The sequence below is a fragment of the Otolemur garnettii genome, unplaced genomic scaffold, assembly GCF_000181295.1.
Source record: "Otolemur garnettii isolate 467f Iridium unplaced genomic scaffold, OtoGar3 scaffold00027, whole genome shotgun sequence".
Classification (NCBI taxonomy): Eukaryota; Metazoa; Chordata; class Mammalia; order Primates; family Galagidae; genus Otolemur; species Otolemur garnettii.
The window spans coordinates 8,534,170-8,558,208 of record NW_003852422.1 but is presented as its reverse complement, the minus strand read 5'-3'; the positions used below and the strand labels follow the sequence as shown (position 1 = coordinate 8,558,208).

Genomic DNA, 24,039 nt, shown 5'->3' with positions numbered 1-24,039 from the left:
TTTCCCTGGGTGATGTGGACGTTCACCATAAATTAGAACATACTGGAGGAATAGTTCATAGCACAAAACTCATGCCACGTTCAGAGCATATGTGGATACACTCTAAGATAATAGATTCTAAGTTTAGCTGGAAGAGGTAAGATTTGAGATGAAGTAGTCAAATTGAAATTTAAAAACATGCACTTACTATCTCTGGCCACTAGTGTGCAGTATAGACCTTTTAATGCTACTTTTCATTTGATGCACCTTTTTATTCAAGTAACATTTATGTAGCAAATATTTTGAAAAAAAAAGTCATACTTTTGAGTTGGCTTACAAAGCAGTAAGTGTGTTGATAAATGTCTAGTATTTTTTCTGTTCAAAGATGATTTTTTGGCAGCAAGTATGAAAATCTCTATTATAAATTGCTTAGCAAAGTTACATAAATGAGAGAAAAAAAATTTTTAAATGGCATTGTACAGTGTAAGTTGGTTCCACATTTGATGACCATACAGAAATATTATGTTAAACTATATGCAGTGCTTTTACTAGATAAAGTGCTAATAGGATTTTAAGAAGAAATCTCAGAATTGTGGGAAATTTGTCTACCTCAATTTTGAGAATGTTTCAGTTAGATCAATGAGAAAGCTGGCCAATGAATGACAGTGAATATAAATAGAATTGTTTGCACATTAAAAAGTTACAAATGTAGATATAAAATATTATTTGAATGTTTTAGATAGGAATTATTTTTAAAATATTCCATTTTACTTTCTAAGAAGGAATTTGTAGTGTCTTAGCAATTATTTGTGGGAATGTGGTATTTACATATTTTAAATTATTTTTATAAAATATGATGAAATGTTTGAAAATGTTTAGAACAGAAAAATAAGGGTACTTAGTCACGTGATTATTTATACATTACTTAATTACTTTTATATTGAGCTATAACAGACAATTTTAAGGTACGTTTAGGAATGGCATTGTAGGGTAAATAGAAGTGTGTAAAGATTTCCCCTTCAGTTGATTAATAATTGGAAAATAGTGTCACGGAGCATCCTTTGAAACTTCATGTGAATTATGAAGTTCCCCCTTACTCCCCTTCCTCAAAATTTGGATAATGGCCTGGGCATTCACTGAAGCTCTTCAGCTACATAAATGCCTGGCTAAGAATAGCTGATGGAGAGATTAGTTAATTGTTAGGGTTCGAAACAGATGTGCTTAATAGACCTTTAAAAATGTATTTGAAAGTCTCATGTGCATTGGAAGGAAATCATTCTTAAGTAATTGATATTTAGAGAAGAGAAAAAAATAATTGTAAACTCTTAGGAATTTAAAATATAACCAAGGTAATTCATGGTAGAGATTATACTCAAAATGCGGTTCTCATGCTAAATTTAATAGTTATTCGGTTTTTCCTTTGTGAGTCCGTACATATTGATTTAGAATTAGATTATGAATTCTGCGTGTGCTGAAATGAACATGTCTATTAAATTTCATGGTCTAGAGGATCGAATATTCATGTAGGTTGCACTGATTACAAATAATTATGGTAACTCACTTTAAAAATCAATGACTCTGATTCTTTCCATGATGGAAGAGATTTTTTGCTATGTGTGAGAACACTGCAACATTTAAAAATCAGTCTGCAGATGAAAATAAAAAATAGTTTTTCCATCTTTCTTTGCAAATTATGTTATTTTATGTGGTATCATTTTATGGACTTTATTAAGAAAAACTTTGTCCTTTCTGATCATAGAAATATGCCTAGTTATGTATAATTTATAATGTTGTTTATAAACATTTACAGAGAAGTATTTATATTTATAGAGACATGAGCCTTGTGGGGTCCCTCTGTGGTACTTACAGCTCACGGTGTAGCCTTACTTCAAACACCTAAAAATGCTTTTCTGATTTGAGGGAAATAGAAGATTAAAATTACTACTTACATGTAGCTAAAATTCTACACCTATGCCTTACTTTTTAAAAAGGTCTGCCATTTGGATGCTATTCTGCAGGTGTTACAACTGGATCCTTTAAGTTGTTAATGAGAAATAGCTACGTGGTAGATTATTAGTGCAGTCTGGGCTCAGTGTTAATTCTGAAGTTCTTTTATTGCTGTCCTGGTGGCTTAGGAAACTGTTCCATAGAAGTGCCTGACAGCACTGATGCGCATTCTTAGTTCTGCCTCCCCTGGTGTCTCTTCCCCTTCCTTTCCATGTCTGCTATTCCCCTGGGCAGGGCCATCATCATCTCCTGTCTCACCTCCTCTTTCCAAGTCTCTTCACAACACTGTAGACTATTTCAACTCATTTTCTATTCACCAGTCAAGACGATATTTCTAAATCATTACATTGGATCCGATTACTCCCTTGCTTGGAAGACTTCAGTGGCTTTTTTTACTTAGTCCAGAGAAGTCCAAGTCCATCTGGCTACACCATCACATGGTGACGGTTCAGTGCATGCCCAGTGATGATGGCACCACTCTTTCCTGCCCTAAATCTTCTAATAAGCAGTACCCCAAATTTCAATAAATAATACCCAAGGACGATTAGTTTTGGCTCATATACAGTCCCCGCTGTGTTGAGAGAGCAGCTTTCTCCTTCTGTCCAGTGACTCTGCTACCTTCTGAATTCTCAGAGGTCACCCAGGGAGAGGCTGTGTATCTGAATAGAGATTAGAGGATCACATGAGAATAATTTATATGAACCAGGCATGTACATTATTTCCACCTATAATTCACAAATGACTGCTTTATTTGCATGGCAACACCTAATTGTCAGGAATGTTGAAAAATGTATTTAAGCAATATACCCAAAGAAACATAAAATGGATTTGACAACCATCTAACCTGCTTCTGCTGCAAAATCAATATGTTATATAATATAGGAATATTAACTAATACATCCTCTCAATAATGCATTAGTTATAACGTTGCTTTTATTGTTATTGATAAATCTATTGTAAAGACTTTGGTTTAGGGGGGCACCTATGGCTCAAAAGAGTGGGGTGCTGACTCTATATGCTGGAGGTGGGTGGTTAAGACCCAGACCCAGCCAAAAACTGCAAAAACAAGCAAACAAACAAACAAAGAGACTTTGATTTATATTTGAAGAAAGCAGGCTTCTTAATCTTAAACCTCATCTAAAGACCTTGACTTAGATGCACAGAGGATGGCTGGGCTGATGCAAATTTGTTTTTTCTTTTTTTTCTTTTTTTTTTAAACTTTGAAAACCTATATTATCAGTAAAACATTATTTTCTCATTTATTTTTATCATTGAAGAATTTTAATTGAAATGATCTATATCTTTTTTTTAATTAAATGATAGCTGTATACATTAATGCAAACATGGGGTACAGTGTAGTGTTTTCATATACAATTTTAAGTATTTTCATCAAACTGGTTAACATAGACTTTGTGTCATTTACTTAGTTATTGTGTTAAAACATTATACTCTAATTCTAGAAAAGTTCACTTGTACCCTTGTTAGACAGACCATATAGGTGATCTTTCCGCAAATTTGTTTTTTCACATGGGATCTTTTCACTCTATGGGAAAGATTATAGAATCTGTGCTTCTGTCAGATAACACTTTCCCAAAGAAATGGGGGCAGAGGAAGGAGCAGAACTATTTCTGCCCAGTTTCCCCTTGTGAATTCACTTATCAGCTCATTCCTTCCTCTCTCCGGGTTAAGTGGCTGGAACATATGGAGGCCTAGGAGAGTCGCAGGCTGTGATGTTCTGAGCAGACAGCGTTTCCTGCTTTCACCTGTCACCGCTGCCTGCCTGCTTACGCTTCTGTGAAGCTTTTCTTCTCCTTCTCCATCGTTCTCCCGTGCCCGTGCCAACCGCTGGCTACAATGGATTTCATTCATCAGGTGAACCCAGTGCCCTCCTGCTCTCTCTCCAGACCATCACTCACAGCTCTTGTCAGCCCCCCCACCCCCCGCGCCAGCTCGTCACACCATGTCATTTACCTCAAGTTACTCATCACTCCATTGAAAATGAATTGGTTCTATCCAACGCATATTTCCTCTCCTATTCTCCTTCAGAGCAATGTGCAAGATTTTTAGAAGACATGGTAAGGTGTGGTTATTTCTGTTTGCTTTTTACATGCCTCTCCCGTTGAAAGGTCAGCTTCCTGAGAATGCAGATGACGTCCCCTTTATTCCCCTCCCTCTGCCCAGTGATGAACAAATGTGCTTACTAACTTGCGATGAATGTTGAATGAGGCACTGCACCAACATGGGTCTTACTAGCTATAAATACTTTTCTTTCTGAACAGTGGCCATGGCTATAGTGTGAGGCAAGCAGTTGAGCTCCTAGATGTGTCTTTTATTAGCCAAATGAGCCTATCACGCTGCATCCCTAAGGATTGTAGATTTTCCAGAACCCTGGAATGAACCTTCACCCTCGAACTGCTGTACATCGTGAAAATCTGTTCAGCTCGTTCTTTGTATGACATAAAATAGTTTATCACACCTAAGAATGGTGCAGACAAGACTCCATGGTGGAATTCTGCAAATGTATAAGAAAAATGAACCATATGGGACACTACTTGGCTGATAGAAGCAACTTCATGACCTTTTAAACAAATGTAATTAAGAATAATATAAGCCCTAAATTATATAAGTCACAATTAATTAAAGTACCGATGAATAATTTATAGACATTGTCAAGGTAATAACCCTCAGAACACTTAGATGACTTACTCAATTCTAAGACTATAATGAGAATTATGGGGAAAAATATGCTCTTTAGAATCCACTTTACTTGTAGAAACATAAAAAGTTAAAAACAGGTTAAATTCAGCAATATTACTTAAAATCTCAAAACAGCTAATATTTAATGTCAACTAATGTTTATTTCATTTGTACAAGTTAACAGTTTGAAAATAACAGTAAGAGTGATTAAAAAGAAATAACTAAGACTCTAAGTGAGTCATGCAGGTAATTACTTCACGCATGGCCATATCTCACAGGGCGGGGAGCATTTGGCCTATGAAATGTCTTTATTTGATATCCTAGGTGACAGGATATTTTCCAGTGACCCCTGGCTCATAAATTTAACGTTTCTGTTTTGTATTTCTTATCAGAAATCCTTTTACAAGGATGTGCGTTTAAGATCAGTCCATAGAGAAGTTTCCTCCTCTTGCTAGACAGTGCTAGTCTTTCACTTGGAGGGCCAGTTTTTGTATTGAAATGGAGGTTAGACCAGGTCACCTGCCTTCTTTTTTTTCCCCATGAGGATATGCTGCTTCCTTGTCTTGGTACAAAAGGCATACCAGGGAGTGAAAAAGCAGTTTGAAAACAAATATGTATTATCTCATTTTAAAACTTATCTATGATAGAAAAACATTTGGAGCAATAAATTTAAAATATTCAATTTTTTTCTAATATATGTCATATATTTTTAATCAAATATATATCAATTTTTCAAATATATATCATATATTTTGATCAAATATATATTAATATATTTCTGATCTATGAGCATTACTCCCTCATCTTTTAAAATTTATAATTTAAGGGCAAGGAACCCAGGATCAGGACTTTATAATTTGTTGATATTTGGACTGGACATATTTGCATATCATGCTATAAAATTGATTACCTGGGGAATAATGGGTGAAAAAAATGAGTAATGTTCTTTTTCCTTATTAGAACATCTAAATCAAATACAACGTAAATCATGATGCCCTTGTGTAATTTTACCAGCTTATGCTTTCTTAAGCCAGGGGATAGTTTATTTTGGTTAATGGATGTTGAAATTAGTGTACCATAACCACAGAATCCTTTGAAGAAGAATAATCACTTCTAAAAGATATGCTTATAAACTCACTAATTTTTTTTTAATTGCCTAGACAGATACAATCTAAAATACAAAACAATCTCTATGTGTACAGTTCACTAGTATATCCTGAAGTAATGTTCAGGCATTAAATAGCATGAAGCAGCAGTGGAGATGAACCATGCATCAGTGAACACAAATACCTTGATTTCCTCTGGGTGAGAGAACATTATGGTAAAAAACATTCAGGGAATTGAAATAAAACCAACAAAATAAACAGCAAACCAGAACAAAACAAAACAGGGAAAAAAGCCAATATTTCAAACAAGAAATAGGCCGGTGTGTTATGTCATGGGCTTATTTATCCCAGTTGTACTTGCAAAAAATAACCAACTAGTCTAGAAGTATGACCAGAACTACCTGTGGAAAATGATGTCGCAAGGTCATTGTCATGTGAACAGTTGGTTAAAGGGTTGGTCCTAGGGCAGTGAGCTATCTCCATTGGGGGTTCACCAGTGGTTACAGATCAAAGTTCTTGTTCTACTCTTTCCTCTCTTCTTGCTACTGTGCTTGACCAGTCCTTAAAAAAAAAAAAATCAAATTATATACAGTCAAAAATGTAGGAAAAGTATCAGTCACCACGGAGTCATTACTAGAACTTTTCTGGATTTTGTTACTTTCATCACATCTGTCAGCTTTCCCAAATTTGTGAATTATGGTATTTTTTATCCTAAATTCATTCTATAGAAATATTACTTTTGTTTATTCATTCTAAATAAACATATGCTTTTATTCAATTTGTCTTTGTTCTACAGTTGTAAACAAACTCAGGTTCCATAAGACTTCAATTCATTCATAGTCCTGTCTTCCCTTAGTTCTCACTCCAAACCTCCCCTAGGTGGCTCGCCCATCTGCCTACACTGTTTAACCCTGCCTGCTCGTCCCCTAGGGGGAACCAACTTGAGGGTAGAAACAATTACATTTAAAATATTTATGGGCTGCTCCACTGCCTCAGGGTCAACTCTTAGAGGAAAAGTCATCAATAGCTACTTGCACTTGGAGTTAATGGGATAGATAAGGGAGAGTGGCTGAAGATTAGGTCTTCCTTTTGGTCTCTGTACCATTGTTCTGACTTTCCCCCCCACCACATTGGTGGCTTTTGCTCAGTGATTTGGTTGTGGGAATGATTTGCAAAGGTCAGTGAAGCACTTACTCCCATAGATTTCAAGAATGCCATATACTAGGGGAGAATTAGGAACAGTATGAACAAATTTCAAGTCACCCAATTAGTGAAAAATCATATAACATAGAATTCCGTGTTATATGATGCCAGGGAGTAAGCTATTTACATCAAGAGTCAGTAGCATTAGTGTCACATGTGCACCTTCAAATCAAGTGTCACTAGAATATTGGCTGAGAAGAGTTTGACAAGTATCAAATTCCTCCCTTTGCACCACATTCTCCACGTACATTATAGATACATGGAGCCCTGAGAGACTGGAGTTTTTGACTTCTCCTCAGGTAAAGTTGCAATGACACATTAAGAGGTGACAGCTCCCCTTGTGATTCATATAGTTTGATTAAGAATGCTCAAACAGGAGTTTTTGAGATTTAAAATTCTTAGAAGGCATAATTGTTGTAATCCTTTTGACTGACATAACCTTTGTTCTTTACTTATTTTAACGTATTTATTGAAATGTAATTCACAAAAATTATAATTCACATACCAAGCAGTTCATCCACAAAGTCATATAATTCAATGTTTTTAAAAATATTTACAGAGTTGTGTAACTTTCTCCTCATAATCAACTTTAGAATAGTTAATTAGCCTAAGAAAAAACCCAGCACCATGGCTTTAGGCTACTCTAATTTTATGCTGTAGATTTGCCTCTTCTGAGTATTTCCTAGAAACAGAATTTTGTAACTGGTTTCTTTCGCTTCACGTAGGTTGTCAGAGTTTCTGTAATCTGCTGCCCTAGTACTTTTATCGGTTACAATTCAATAAAGAACATGAACATTATGCTGATTTTTTTAAGTGAAAAGCTTACTTAGACATAGAGATAGTAAGAGGTGTAATTTTCTTTCTCATAAGAAAAAAAACTAACATTTAGGTATGTGTTAACCATGTCTGAGGCAAGAAATAAATCTTTACAAAGTATAACGTTTTTAAGTGAAAACATTGGTTTTGGCAAAAGTGCAGTCCACGGTCTCATATTTGATGAGAAGGACTGCGTTAGGGAACAAAAGAGACCATTTCCATTTTTAAGGCTTTGCAGAAGTTTAGATCTTCTTTCATTGTGACCCTAGTTGACACTAATTTTTTACTTGATGAAGTGAAATCACATACTTTAGCTTCAAAAAAATATTTTCAAACATGATTATTTGATAGAGTAATTATGTGCAGCTTCATGCACAATTTAATTAAGAATTAAATAATGCTAATCCTTTTAAAACTGTTTAAGGCAAAAATCTAAAATATATTTTTCCCTCAATAACTCTGATATCTTATTAATATCATTTCAGTTTTATTGAAGGTTTCAGAGCTGTGGAGGGGAAGGGCATGGGAAGTTACAGAAGAATATTGTGTGACTTTAAAAAGTTTATAAGTAATAAATTAAAATGGTATCTCTTTCAAAAATACATCTTGAAGATGCTTCTACATGGTATTTACTTAAAATCACAATAATGGTTGATGATTAACATATTTATTAGGGATGAAAATGAAGAACTCTTCATTTCCACATATGGAATATATATGGTATATATGTGTGCGTGTGTGCATCTTTGGACCTATCTTCATCTATCCAAAGTTAACGTGAACAGTTAGAGTGTTTTGAAGTCTTTTAATGTTGGTTATTTGAGAAATTGATAAGCCCTTATTTCCTCTTTGCGAGAAGAAGACTGAAAACTTTCCCATTGCCCTGAGGTTCCCTTGTGTATGGAGAACTGAGCGACTTACCTCTCTCTCCCTAGAAACATCACTCCATAGTCTAAAAACTTTTTTTGAGATATGAACCAGAAATTAGAACAAAACAGCTGATTATCGTGTGTTAGGTACAGATGTTCATTTTCTGTTTAAAGAAACAGTCCATTCTTGTTTCTGTATTTTCTTTTTAAATAATAATAAGCACATACCATGTACAAACATACATTTGCATAAATGTATACACTACCTACATTATTTTTAACTTGAAGTTAGAGTTTATTTTTGTATGTACATTTTGGCTTTTATTCCTGCTCTATTCATCTCGCATCTCTTACCAGGTCCTTTATCCCCGTACACATTTATACATAAAACCATCCATGGGTAGCTCTGTGTAACTGGACACTTACACACTTGCAGCATATGTGTGCATGTATCTAAAGGCAAATATGTTCAGGCATCTATGGCATTTTGCACTTTGCATGTACCGGATATTATAAATGCTGTTCTGTCACTGAGTTTGTTCACTCAGTATCACACGGACAAGCCTCTAAGTGAATTGCTGCAGTGCAAAGTCACGTTTTTAAGGGCCGCAGGCTGTTCCCCAGCGCTCTCTCTCCCCTGTCTATTTAATTACATCCCTAATGATGTGCATTATCTCTTTTCAGTCTTTTGACCCTGGGAACATTCCTTCAATAAACAGCATGTGTCATTATAAGTGGATGCTTTTATTTTTAGCTGTTATTTTTCTATAAGTCGGTTTAAGTTCTGACAAATGCTCTCATGCTAATGTACCGTAGAAAATTTAATCTTCTCAGGTTTCAGGTTAATCTATTTAGGATTCTCCTCCCTGTTCTTAGGAAAGCCTCTGTGTTTTGGAGAGAAAGATATTGCCGTAGACTGGGAGACGTCTAATCAAGCTGCGTTCCCCGCCACGTGGTGTAGCCACTGATCTACTCTCTGTCACTATAGATTAGTTTGCGTTTTCTAGAATCGTATGAAAATGGAATCATGTGCTTGGTACTTTTTCCTGCCTATCTTCTTTTACCCATCATACCTAAACATTGATCTTTGATGTGTATATCAATGTATTTTGTCCTCTGGCCGCTTTTACAACTTTTTTCTTGGTCACTGATTTTAAGCATTTTTATTTTGAAGTTAGTATGATCTTCACATTCTTGGGTTGGGGTTTGTTGAAATGCTTGGATCTGCAGGTTTATATTTTTCATTAAATATGAAAATTTCTATTCATTACATTTTTCAGATATTCATCCTCCTTTTTTCTTTGTCAAGAACTCTAATGACCTCTAATTACAGTGAGGTACTCGGCTTGTAGCGCCACCATCTGCACTCTGGCACCCACGGACACCTCGCTGGAGTGAGTTATTGGAGAAGTACTGGAGGATTTTAGGAAGGGAATTTTGATCTGTGAGATTTGTCAACGCCTGGAGAGAGTCCTAAGTTTTCAAAGTTATCCCAGGCAATTAGGCCATCTGTCTTTGCTAACTGGCACCCACTGAGGTTAGGCTCCTAACTTGCCCCAGAAAAGTTGAAGAAACAGAGTCACTATCTCCAGTAATGTTTACCTTTTAAGAAGATAATTTCAGGTCTTTGAGAAAGATCTTTCTGGGTTTTAAAGTTGACAAGAAGCGGGCGACAACATTACTCTTTAAAGGTAATCGTTTATAATTGAAAGATTTTTTTTTTAAGCAAATGCTTCCAGAAAAAGTAAGTGAGGGCCTGTAGTGTCAAACAAGGCTTTGTACAGTTTCTTGAAGCTAAGGAGAACTTTAAGGTCCTCTGGGTCACTGCAGTGCTAATTTTATCATCCATGTAATTTCTGTGCAAGTTTAAATTTTTCTCTCCATCATGAGTCATGTTTTCCTATTTGTATGATGTACCGTTTTTGATTAGATTTCTGTCAATCTGAATTTTACCTTGTTGGAGGGCTGAATGTTTTCGTATTTCCATAATTATTCTCCGTCTGCATTCTGAGACCTACCTCTGTTACTTGGAAACAATCCTTTGTGTCTTGAAGCTTTTCAGTCTTGTCGGATGAGACCAGAGTAGCACTTAGCCAGGGCTGTTTTACCTACTGAGTACTGAGTGAAAACCATTTGGATGGAGTACTTTACCTAATGCAGTGTGACTCACGAGGTCTTCACCTGGCTGGGGGGAATAAGGATGATTGTTACCGGCCTTGTATGAATCCTGGGCACTGTTTCTTTCAACCCTTTCTATGTTATTTCCTCATAACCAAGCACTGATCAGCACCAGCACTCTCTCCTTCCCCCCAGCTTCTCTCTCTGATGGACTCTTCCTTGCAAACTCTGTGGCCCCGTCCCCGTGGACTTGCAGGGCCACCCCTCAGGGAGACCCGCAGGCCCCTCCTTGCATCACCCTCCCTAGTCAGAGGACTGAAACCTGCCAGGCAGTGAGCTGGGCAATTCTCCGCCTGTTTTTATTTGTGTCCCATTACTCAGGGACGGTTTGAAAGCGTCTTCACAGTCACTTCTTATCATTTTGTCCTGCTGTTTCTCTGTTTCAACTTGGCAGATTTGATCTCCGCCACTTCCCCTTGGCTTGCAGTCAGGATCACTTGGATCATATATTAGATTTTCTAAGATATGGTTTATAATCTTATTTCCTTTTAAATATGACATTTTCTAAAAGAAGTAATTAATTTTTATATGGAATGTATTTTATAAAGAATTTCTTTTGTGAATGTTTTGGTAAGTTATGATAATTCTTTTAGAAATAATGATGTTCCTTTTTATTAAAACATTTTCTTTTTTCTGAATGAGAGAAAAAAATTAATTACTTCCTTTTGTGTCCCATTTTATTTTTTACATGTTTTCTAAACTGTTAATCGTTCTATTACTAATTTATCAAGAGACATATCTTAAATTTCTTGCATTTGTAGTGCCTTGGAAAGTTATTTAGGATAAAATCTAGTCTGTGTTCCTTCTTTTATGGCAAGTAAATTAACTCAAGGCCTCGCAATTCTAACTTGTTCAAGTGCACAGAACAGCTGTAGCAGGACTGTGTGTACATCTAGGAAACAGGATTCTTGTTTCTTTTCCAGGAAGAATCTTTTCCATCACTGGGTTCTTATTTTTACTTTGTGTCAAAACACTAGAACTTTCACTGAAGCTTGTGACTAAGAAATTAAATTTATTTGTTGTGATACAGTATCCAAAGTTGTTAGAAATGAATTAACACAAAATTTAGGGGAAAAACAGCCGTATTTCCAGATTAAACCAGGTCATATATCCCATAGAGTTTTTCTGGACTATACAGATTGCTCCCTATACTGTACTCTGTAGTTCAATATTTTACTCTGTCCTATGTATTTCCTATAAAATGGGAACTGGATGAGAAAGTTTGGTTTGAGTTAGTTTCCTACTATTCCTAGACATCAGTGTCTTTTTCCACCAGGAAGCACATGATATATGGAGGTTTCTCTCTGTGCTATTAACAAACTGATACTTATTGCCTAGAAACATAGATTAATTAGGAGTTACAAAACTGTAATATTCCAGTTCCATTATGTCTGCTTATTAGTTGGAATATTGAAATGAAAAGAAATTCTTCTCAGGTAATATTTTGTTTTTTGTTTTTTGTTTTTTTTTTGAGACAGAGCCTCAAGCTGTCCCCCTGGGTAGAGTGCCGTGGCATTACAGCTCACAGCAACCTCCAACTCCTGGGCTCAAGCGAGTCTCCTGCCTCCGCCTCCCAAGTAGCTGGGACCACAGGCGCCCGCCACAACGCCCGGCTATTTTTTGGTTGCAGCCGTCATTGTTGTTTGGCGGGTCCGGGCTGGGGATTCGAACCCGCCACCTTAGGTGTACGTGGCTGGCGCCTTAGCCGGTTGAGGTATAGGCGCCGAGCCTAATATTTTGTTTATTAAGAAAAGTCAGTGTGCACAAGAGATTCTCCTCTCCTTTCTTTAAAACCAACTAAGAAAATAATGAATTGGGTCAATACCATTCCCCAACATTATTCACATTTGATGTAATTTTTTTCTTTTACGTATCATTATGAAAATACAGATTTGAATTTATTGGAAATGTTTCAATCTATGACAGTTGGTATTCTTACTGATATTCCACAGTTCCCATATTCAGAGAGCAGAAACCTCAACCTACTGTCTCTGAGCACAGGTGACACAGCCCTGGTGATCTGTTATAGTTTCCTCTCCTTCTGACATCCTGGGTTTATACTATTGTAGACCTGAAATAAGCCGTTTCTTCACTGAATAGGGTTCTTTCAGTGGGAAATAGCCCAGGACCACAATCTCCACATAAATACATGCTACATATTTATGGTCATTAGTTCTAGGCTATTTCAGTGGAAAAAACTGGGAAGCTTGATCATAAATATGTTGAATTCTCTCTGCCTCTCTGCTCTGCCTGTCACAGTTTCTGACGTTATTTTTAATCCTTTTCCTTCACTATTTTTGGGGTTTTAGCATTCTATTTCTGTTTACATTTGCTCAAGGCATTAACTGTTGCATTAATTTGCTCTTCTTTCCCTTCTAGATACTTGGAAACAATTTTTCTTTTTACTATTTTTGTCTTCATAATTTTTATTTTTTAGTGCAGGGAAGACATAAAAGTACAAAGAGGACACCAGGACAGTCACTGAGAAAGAACCAGTCTGAGAGTTTCATGAAACTTCAGCTGAGTTAATCAATTTTATATTGATTATTATATTTAATTTAATATATATTTAATTTTATATTTAATCAATTTTATATTATACTGCTGTCTGCTCTTTCTTTTCTCATAAAAATAAAACCTGACTTGAAGTGAAATGGTTTTTCTTTTATTTCTAAGTCTTTCCTGAGTACTATCACACATTTCCAGTTCTTGGTTTTGTTGCCTTTATATTATTTTTTTATTTTATTAATTTTGTGTAGACCAACCTGAGAAGTTTGATTCTTGTTTTTCCTTTTCTCTAGTGGGTGTGTATTTCTGGAATGTTTTGTTATCTCTGTAGCGCAGTTTCACTGTCCATTAGGTCACTATTCCTTATCCTTTAGTCCTAATCCTGGCCTTGTAAATGATTCCACTGTGTTCCTTTCCTATTGTTCATCATTTCATGGCTTTAATTTTTTTGTACTTAAAGTGATTGAATCAAGAAACATTTTTCTAGCTTCAGTGCTCTAAAGCTTATTGTTCTTAATAGTTTTTATAGACTGTCCAAACATATGGACTTTCTTGTTGGTTTCTTTTTCTAAAGTACCGGCTCTGCCCCACACCCTCCTTTTCCCTGGATCCTTTTTCTCTGCCTGTATTGCCACTGTTCTTCTCAGTATGGATTCTATCCTCAGCACTTTCCTCTGTGGAGGGCACGCTTGTGAAGGAAGGTTTGGTTCTTTGCTTTGTTTTTGAGATGATGTAGGATTCTAACTTTTCTAGCTCTTCACTCCCTGAGCCTCCTGCATCACTCACAGGTCAGAATGTGCAAACTCTTCCAGCTTCTCCTACGGGTTTCACACTGGCTGAAACACGTGCCAGGGAACGTCTATTGCCAGTGTTCCCCCTTCACAGGTTCTCAGGTCCTAATCCTTCCCTTTAATGTTCTCAAACAGGTGCTGATAACTAGAAATTCTGGAGGTGTTAGCGGATTGTCAACCTATTTGTTGTATCTTAGGTTCAAGGGAGAAATTTTCACTTGACTTTGTTGTGGGCATCTGTAGTTTCCCCCCCCCCCCAATTTCATTGCTCTGTTTTCAGGCTGAGATTTGCAGACATTATTCATATAATTTCAACCACTATAAGGCTGCCATGTTCCCACAGTTCCCTATAGGAATAGTCACATGATTTTTCTGCCTCAGACTCCTACTTCCACATATGGTCGACCTTTCATAAATTAATGTGCTAAGAAAGTACCTTGCAAGTTCTTCTTTCCCATATTATCTTCCTCCTACTTTCCAAATGACGGGCATACCTAACTCCTATCCCAATATTATTTTGAAGCATTTAATCAGAGGGAGAGAAACTTGGGAATACATAATAAAACGTTTTTTGAAATGTTGGTATTGAGAAAGAAACAAAAGACAAAATCTTTGGCATTTCAGGTTATTTCTAACTTTCATTTTCACAAAAATTTTAGAGTGAGACCTACCAGATTGCTCAGTTTGTATATAATAAAAAATAAATGTTGAGAGTATATAAAAATGTAGCTTTGACATATATTTAGAAGAATATTTATGGAAACATGATAACTCTCTCTGAATAAAACATCTTCTATTTATAACGTATGTGATCAATGATTTCAATGCCCGCATTAATGTGAAATGAAATGAATTTGAAAATTCACATCTTGATCTATCAATAAGTAATTTCATACATAGACACACAAATTAATTGAATACAGTTAATAGATATCTCATAATGAGATAGATAATGAGAATAGATATCTCATTAATAGATGCATTCCCAATAAATGATTATTTATATTTAATAATTACTTATCAAGATATGTATTATCTTGCCTGTGTTTAAATAACTTTGTACCCACAAGAATTATAAAGACAATTAAATCCCAAAGAAAGTTCTTAAACCTTTGGAGCTCTTTAGTCATAACACATAAATAAAAATTTTATATACACAATTTTATTGCATATTATAGACTGACAATATTTTCATATATAAGCATATTACATGTTAATAGTATGATAATCTGGAAGCAAAAGAATAGAAATAAACATTTCAGAAATAAAAGTACAATATAAGTTTTAAAAATAGATAACAGGGTATGTCAAATTTCTATCATTGTTAGCTATCATTGCTCACAGTAAAGTGTAATGGAACCATTTTATTTAAAATGTCAATATTTGACATTTACTAGAAATCTCATTTTGAATCTCAATAAATAGGCTGTTTCATGACAACTTTAAAGATGTAAAGCAAGAAAGCAAAGGAGTTTAAAGACCTCTGAGCTGGGTCCTTACTTAGATTTGAAGGATACAATAAAATTTTTATTTATCAAACCTAAACACTCTTTAGTATTCTCCCTAATATTTCTTAAGGTTAAGGGACAGAATGAGGTCAAATCTACTTTAAAGTATTTTTGCCAAAGTTTTAAAAGCAATGGTCTACATGATGATATGCTTATCTGTGAGTTCTCTGTCCAGCTAGAAGATTTTTTTCACTTATAATTAATGCAGATTTTTAAATGGTAACCTTGCTGGTGGATATCCCTGGGCCCACTGCGTCTGAGTGTCCGTCCTGCTCTTTGGGCACATTTCCTCTTTGCCTTCCTTGCCTTCCGTAAGAATGCAGTGTTGCTTCCAGAACCTGTTAAACACTTAGTCTTGTACTCTGATTTAACTGATGATCTTCAGTACTCAGACCAAAAGCCAAATTAAAATGTGTGCACTACCGTGAAGGCAATGGGGGAGGGCCATTGAAATGCACTGACCAGGGTCAATTTGGTGACAGTTTCAAAATATGACTCAAAGTTAAGTGTGAAGGACAGATTTGGGTTTGGGAAGTGAGAGGAAGGAAGGTTTCTTCCTCACCACGGGTCTTCCATGGTGATCCAGGAGGAGATAACTGGGTGTCCTAAGCTTGGTTAGGGAGGAAAGATGTGGGACATATGCGGTGAAACAAACAGCAATGTCTGGGGATTAAGGGTGTGTTGCCAGTGCATGGAGATGCAGGGCAGGTGACAGAGGAGGAGATGGTTCAGATTCCTGACAGAATCAGTCAGGCACCATTCACCAAGAGGACGCAACAGCAAGAAGAAAACCTTCAGTGGAAAACATGATGGATTCTATTCTGAATATGAAAAGAGATTTCAACAATGAGCAGAGAAGTGGTGGCTGAGGCCAGGGGTGTAAAGGGGATGACCCTGGGTTGGAGCAAGGCAGATTGGCACCAGGCAAGGAGAGACTGGGAGACTGCACAGAAATCTGAGAAGGAAAGGAACAGGACAAACTTTCTTTGCATAAATCCGAGAAAGAGGTTCTTTTAATAAAGACATTGTCTGTTATGTAGAAATCTACTAAGGATCCAAGCACGGGCAGAGCTGGATGTGTTTCAGAAAACCTAGAATAGTGGCTGCAGAAGCCAGGAATGAAGAAGAGAGTATGTGAAAAAACAAAGCAGTGACTCTTTCAAGGCACCCGATGGTAACAGGAAACAAAGGGCTGGAACGGAAGCTCCATGTCAGGGGAGAAAATGTATCTTCTGTGCTTAACCTCCCATACTCCTTCCTCCCCAGCCCAAATGGGAATTGTTAATGGATGAAAAGGCAAAAAAAACCTTGAAGATAGAGAAGGGAGCAGTTCTTAGAATGAGTTTGCCAAGGATCCCAAAGTATGAAATCCTGCACATGAGTGGAAGGATTAGATTTTGACTCCAAGGAGAGATTTTTTAATTATTTAAATTTAAATAATCTAAGAGGGAAAAAGGAAATTTAAAATTTAAAAGGGAAAAAGGAAAGATTTGTACAGATGTATGCAAACTTATTTATTTTATTATTGGAAACTAGAAACAGTCCTTACTAGGCAAAGCTTTTATTTCTCTGTGAAGGAAGCTGTACGATCATTTGTTGAGAGTCATGGACGAACAGGTGAGTTTGGTATTGAGAGACGATTAAATTAGACTGCATTGGTAATAATATAGACATCAACACATTTCCATGGAGAACAGAACTTTGGTCTCAGCATTAACTACTTAATCTCTTTAGGTCATTTTAAGAATGAAATGGGAGACAAAATGAAAATAACAGGATACATCAGATTATATTTTTGTGCCCTTTGGTAGTTATTATTTCTTGTCCTACCACATCTGAAAAAATAAGAAAATATTTTTTATTTACATGTTACACAATATCTTTGTTTCTTAGACAACCTCTTCATATTTGTCATTCCATGCTTATCTGAATGTGGAATGCATATTTACATATAATGTTGATCATTTTCCAGAAATAAACTATAGCAGATTATTTCTGAAGTAAGAGGTAATGGCAGGTTGCCTGGTTTGACTTTTCATAAACACTGCAGTATGAAAAGAGGATTTTTAAAGAGTAGTTTTGGAATTATATCATGGTGCTACCTTGGGGAAAGAGAGAATATATGAAATAAATATTAAATAAAAGGACCTGAACTGGGAAATGCTTTCTAACGCTGACTCACTCACTTCTTCAGCACCTTCTATTTCTGTCACTTTCAATGCAACCAATGTGATAGATCATTTGTGGATGACATTCCTAGTTTTGCTAAATTAATCATCTTTAGCATCTGTAAATCCACTCACTGCTTTCAACTTTCAGAGGCTAAATAGATTTTAGTTACAACTCCATTAATCTAAACTGAACGTGGCAAAATGAAGGTTATTCTGATTTTGAATATGAAAGTCCACAGTGTACTTTAAAAAGTGTCAAAGTGACTGAAATTTTTTTTTAAGAACAAAGCACAGTTGTTTCCTTTATCTTTTGTTTTCCCAGCTATATTATTTAATTGTTTTAGCTGTACAATATTTCATTTATTATGTAGAATTTTTTTTTTTACTCTTTTACACATAGAGTTTATAGTAACCAGTGAAAGACCAGAGGGGCTGGAGTCGAATCAGGGCCACTGAGGGCTCAGTGGTTATAGGACCAACCAAGTGATAATGAAGGTTTTGACTTACAAACTGAATGCCCTGGGATGCTATTGAAGGGATTTGAGGGGAGGGGTTACATGGTCGGAACTGGTTTGTAAGAAGCTTCTCAGGCTGCTGTTCTGAGACGAGCATATGGGCCACATGTAGACACGAAGATGATGGAGGTCGTCCAGATAACTGAGGTGAGAAATCTCGGCGGTTTCGGTTAGGATAGCAGTGGTAGAAGTATATATAGAGTAGCAGCTGGATTTGCTACGCATTGTGGACGGCAGGCTAAATCCATTGCTTTCAGTTTATATGTATCATGTGAGAGAAATAAAGAAGTTAACATACCTGATCTTGGGGGAAGGATGGAATTCACAGTTGCTGAGACGGCAGAGATTTGGGGAGAAAAAGGTTTGCGGGAGAACGTCTGCATTTGGCTTTCAGGGGTGTTGCTTTTGGGATGCACACAGAGGCGGTAAATATGAAGCTGGGCATGCGCAGGTGACGTTCAGGAGAGACGCAGGAGCTGGAGGTGGAGCTTAAACCTTGTCAGCGTTCTGATTGGTGCACAGTGGGGAGCACGTGGCAGCTGCCGAGAGAGGGACCCATGGAGAGCGCGGGCACAGACGGAGCTTCAGAGCAGCCGATGGCCAAGTCTGTCTTCCAACTCTCTGGCTAATTTTTCTAAAACCAAATCTTAAATGTTCTAGACCATCCTTCAGTATTCTTTAACGTTTTGAAATTACTCTGCCCTTAATTTAAGAGTGCAATACATTTTCATTTTTCCCCTAAAGATAGTAATTATGGTAGTTTTTTCCTTTCTGTTTGCTTTCATATCTCACATGACTTGCTTTTTACCCACATTTTTCCCTTTTCTCTACCAGCCATTCTGGGTGTTAAACTTGAATGACTCCGGCTCTCTTTTTTGTTTTCCTTTATTCTTTTCAGGCTCTTGTATTGCTCACATGTCCAGAGACCCCTGATTTTTTCACTCACAGTTAGGAATGAAAACAATATTATTTTAGGTGTGCGTGTGGGTTTCTTTTTTTGTTTTATTGCCTCCTTTCAGGTAGTATGGCTCTTTGAAAGTTCTGTTGACAGTGAGAGAGTTTATGCAGTGATTCATTCCAACTTTTCCAGTTAATTTTTCTAAAATAATATTTTTAAATTTTTTAGAATACCAGCCTTTAATATTGTTTTACAATTTGAAATTGAACTGTCTTTAATTTGATTTTTATCTTCCGTGTTGCCTCCTCTGAGCACGGGGTCCCTCTAGTTAGCAGAGAAGTCAACTACTCCTGCTGTGGTCCGTTTCTAGAATGTGTGGGTGGGTGTGGCATTTTCTGTATGGTTCCTCTATCGCCCTTCAAATTATTGCCTTTCAGAAAATTATTTCAGTGGCCTTTAGCTTTGTAATTATAAATGCAATATTGGTTTGCCACTCAGGTATTTATTTGGTCAGAACATTCTTAAAATTAGCTTTACAAATATGATCCTACTTCTCTATATAGTAAGGATAGTAATGATCATACCTAACACACAGAATTACTGCTAACATTAACTAAGGCAATATGTATCTAGTTCAGTTCCTGAAGACTAGTACATGCTTAATATTACCATTCATAATAACAATGTTTTGAGTATTTTTATCTCTAAATAGGTGACATAATAAAAAGTAAGTTGTATTCTAATTTACAATACTATTATATATAGAATATATCATATGAATGATTGCATCATTTACTTACCTAGTTTAGAAAAAATATTACATATTAAAACAAAATAGCTTATGTATTTGCACTACATATTTTATGCATGTATCAAATTTCATGGTTCTGATGAAAATTTCTCAATGTAAGAACAGCTATAGGGAAATAATCATCCTTTAAACTTATGGAATTTTTCTGACCTTCCCATATTTTTGTTCAGTGTTTTTCTATGGCAGTTTATTGGCACATTTGTACATATTCTACATATATTTCATCAGCCCAAGTATTACATATGGACTTTTTTCTATTATTCAAATTTGCCTTCATTATATTCAATACAGTATACTTCACAGAAAATAGATATAAGCAGGATTACAAAGAGAACTGAGGCACTAATATTCAAGACTGAAAGATCAAGGTTGACTGGAATAGTTCAGAGACCAGATAGTTACTTGTTCAGGAGTCTGTGGAGTTGCTCATTTTTCTACTGCTGATTTGGGATTTATAGAGTTTTTTAAAATTTCTTTTCTTACAGTTTAGGATTTTTTCAACTACAAATATAAGAATAAATGGTTCCCCCAAAAATGAGTAAATGGTTCAACCATATAACTACTATTTCAATAGCAAATCTGCCAGAATCCACATAAAAGAAAAAAATAAAATAAAACCTACAGCAAAATGGAAGATTAATGTAATTTGTCCTGAAGCAGCCTCTGTAATACCATGCGAGACAGTTTTAACTTTCTTTTTTCAGGTTGATATCCTTTACAGTCAACAGGAAAATGAAATGAAAGACATATCAGCAGATATAAAGGAGGAATCCAAATCTCAAAACAGCAAGGACAGAGTGATCTATGAATTAAGGACAGAGGTAGGATATTGGATAGAGGGTTGTGCCTACTGGAATGCACCTGTTGTTGTCAAATGACACCAGGTTGAGGGGTAGACCTGATGTGCTTTTGATTACTTACGAAGGCGGATGCTGCTGGTAGTGTAATCAACTTATGTGTGATTTAAAATGCTGAGAAATGATACTGGTTTACTAGATCTAAATTCATTTGAATGTTAAAATGGCACAATATTTGACTATAAAACCACCCTGTAGCACATACTAGTCTTACTCTGAGAAAATATTTATAAAAAGTTCAGCCAGCTTCTAGATGGTATATACTAATTTATTTTCAGAAACAATGACATCCAAGATACGTGGTAGGCGGTTTCCGGTGGAATTAACACTGCCATTGTCAGCTAGCGGCAAGGAGAGACAGAATACCTTTACTTTTGTTATGGTTATTTCATTTCTTAGGTATACCAAGTACAATGGCAGAAATATCTGTCTTCCACTCCTATCCCCACGACCAAATGAATTTTTACAAGTTTACATTACATTACAATCTGAATGTTTTTCTTATCCTGTCCATAAAGAAGGAATATTGTCCTTAGAGACAGAAGGAAGGATTGAATTATTTGTACTTCCTAGAAAATTGTGTTATTGCATTAAAAAAGGGAAAATCACCTGGGTGTGGCCTGTCTGTAATTCCAGTCATTTGGAAGGTTGAGGTGGGGGATCCATTAAGGCCAAGAGTTTGAGATCAGCCTCAACTCAAGCAACATACTGAGACCCTAGGTCTACAAATAATGATGCCAAAAGTTTGACACCAGCCTAAGCAACATAGTGAGATCCTGGGTCTACAAATAATAATGACAATTATAAAATTAGCTGAGTGTGGTGGCACCTGCCTGCAAGTCCCAGCTACTTAGGAAGCTGAGGCAGGACTATTGCTTGAGCCCAGGTTGTGGTGAGCTGTGGTGTTGCCACTGCACTCCATCCTGGACAACATAGCAAGATCCTGACTCAAAAAAAAAAAAAAAAATGGAAGATCACAAATTATTTATTTTGTAATGCAAATTGTAAGAACAATTTACTAAATGGAAAAATAACAGTGAAAATATAGACTGAGAAAATGGTGATTTGTATTAAGTATTTTCTTATATAAAGTTCTTCAAATGCTGAAGTTACATTAAAGTATAAATAGATTTTGGAAGTGGCTCCATCATTTACGGATTACTTTATTTCAGTCAACTTTTAAATCCTCCCTCAGTCTCAGTTTGCAGATTGAAATAATAATAATAGTAGTCATTATGTAAGATTTTTAAAAAGATTACACCCTGCAAGGGATAAATTGCCCCAAACAGAGTGCTCTATTTTTGGAATTGCAGCTGAGCTGTTCAGGAGAGTTATACCTTCCCTGTGTGGTTCCTCCTTACGCTGATGCCATCCCCTGAAACATTTTCTAAAAGTCATATAAAGGGGTATCGGGGTGAGGGGATTCAATGAAGAGATCTATGATGAGAAAGGCTGATCTGTTACAAACAAACCTCCCTAAGTCAAGGGGAAAAAATAATGACTTTTGTATTTTCGTCTTCTGAGAGGAGTCAACCCACTAGGATAGGTGCCACTTTCCCTGGGCCCTCAGCTCGGAGACACATCTTTGATTAAGCACTGCACAAAAATGTTGCATAAAAGCTTAGTTAATAGCTAAAGATAAAAACAGAGGAAAGTACATGTGACTGTTTAGTATAACTCTCCTCAAAAGCCAGGGCATTTATATATACACTTTTTTTTTTTTGTACAGTTTTAGGTTCACAGCAGAAAGTACAGGTTTCTGCATATCCCCCACTCTGTCCTGCCGACACCAACACAGCCAACATCCCCCTTCCGAGTGCTGAAATGACAAACCACCATTATCATTATCAATCAAGGCCCATAGTTTATGTCCAGGGTCACCTGTATTGTATAGTCTATGAGTTTTGACAAATGCACAGCATATGTTCACCACCTTAGTATCATACAGAAAAGTCTCCTCTGATCCACATGTTTACACCTTTCCCCCGTGAACTCTGGTAACTCAGTACCTACTAAACCTTATGCTGTCTCTAGTTTTACCTTTTCCAGAAAGTCATATAGATGGAATCATATGGCATGTCGCATTTTCAGGTTGCCTTCTTTAACTATATGCATTTGAGGATTCTCTGTGTCTTTTTGTGGCTTGATAGCACATTTCTTTTTCGTGTTATAAGTAATATTCCATTGTAGGAAGGTACCAAAGTTTGTTTATTCATTCACCTATTGAAAGCAATTCTATTGCTTCCACATTTTGTCAAATATAAATAAAATTCCTATAAATATTCTCATGCAAGTTTTTGTATGATAGGAATTTTCAACACCTCTGGGTAAATACTAAGGGATTTTCAGGATCATATGATAATTGTATGTTGAGTTTTGTAAGAAACTGTCAAAATATCTTCCAGAGTGGCTACACTGTTTTGCAATACCACAGCAAAGACAGTCCCCACCTCCTGACACCAATATTTGGTGTGCTCAGTATTATGGATTTTAGCCTTAGTTTCATAGTAATATGCTATCTGATAGTTTTATAGTAGTACACTATCTTGGTTTGAATTTAAAATTCCTTAATCATATATAATATCGAGCATATTTTTTCTGTGCTTATTTTTCAACTGTGTATATAGTATCATCTTTGGTTAATTGTGTATTCATATAATTTGTCTATTAATCAGTGTATTCATTTTCTTATAATTGAGTTTTAAGTACTCTTTGTATATTTTGTTTAGCAGGCTCTTTAGCAGATGTAATTTTGTGATTTTTTTTTTTCTGAAACACCTAAGATTACAAAATTATATATAAAAGAAAATAAATGAGAACTGTTTTCAGATTTGTAATATATTTTAAAAGTTAACAACTTTAGTCCAAAAATGTTGCTTTGATAGTGCCTCTTTTTGAAGTGATACATGTTTGAGAGCCTCTATTTATTTTATTGGTTTATAAAATTTACAAATCTAAAGCATATTCACTTATAGATATAATTAGAAAGTGTAGCAAAGTAAACTGGACCTATACTGAATTCATATGTTTATTTTTTCCACTTGTTTATTTGCTTAAAATATTACTTCTTGTGTGTTACATAAAAGTCATTCTGCCATTGCACTATAATTTAATTAAAATCTAAC

General features: G+C 35.9%; 1 protein-coding gene across 1 annotated transcript in view; it reads left to right on the top strand.

The window, feature by feature from the left end:
- Positions 1-24,039, top strand: part of CCDC102B (coiled-coil domain containing 102B) — a 172,029-nt gene that overhangs the window by 35,763 nt on the left and 112,227 nt on the right. The window contains exon 5 of the mRNA XM_012804270.2: positions 20,762-20,878. Within this exon, the coding sequence (XP_012659724.2) occupies positions 20,762-20,878 (117 nt within the window). The remainder of the gene's footprint in view (positions 1-20,761; positions 20,879-24,039) is intronic.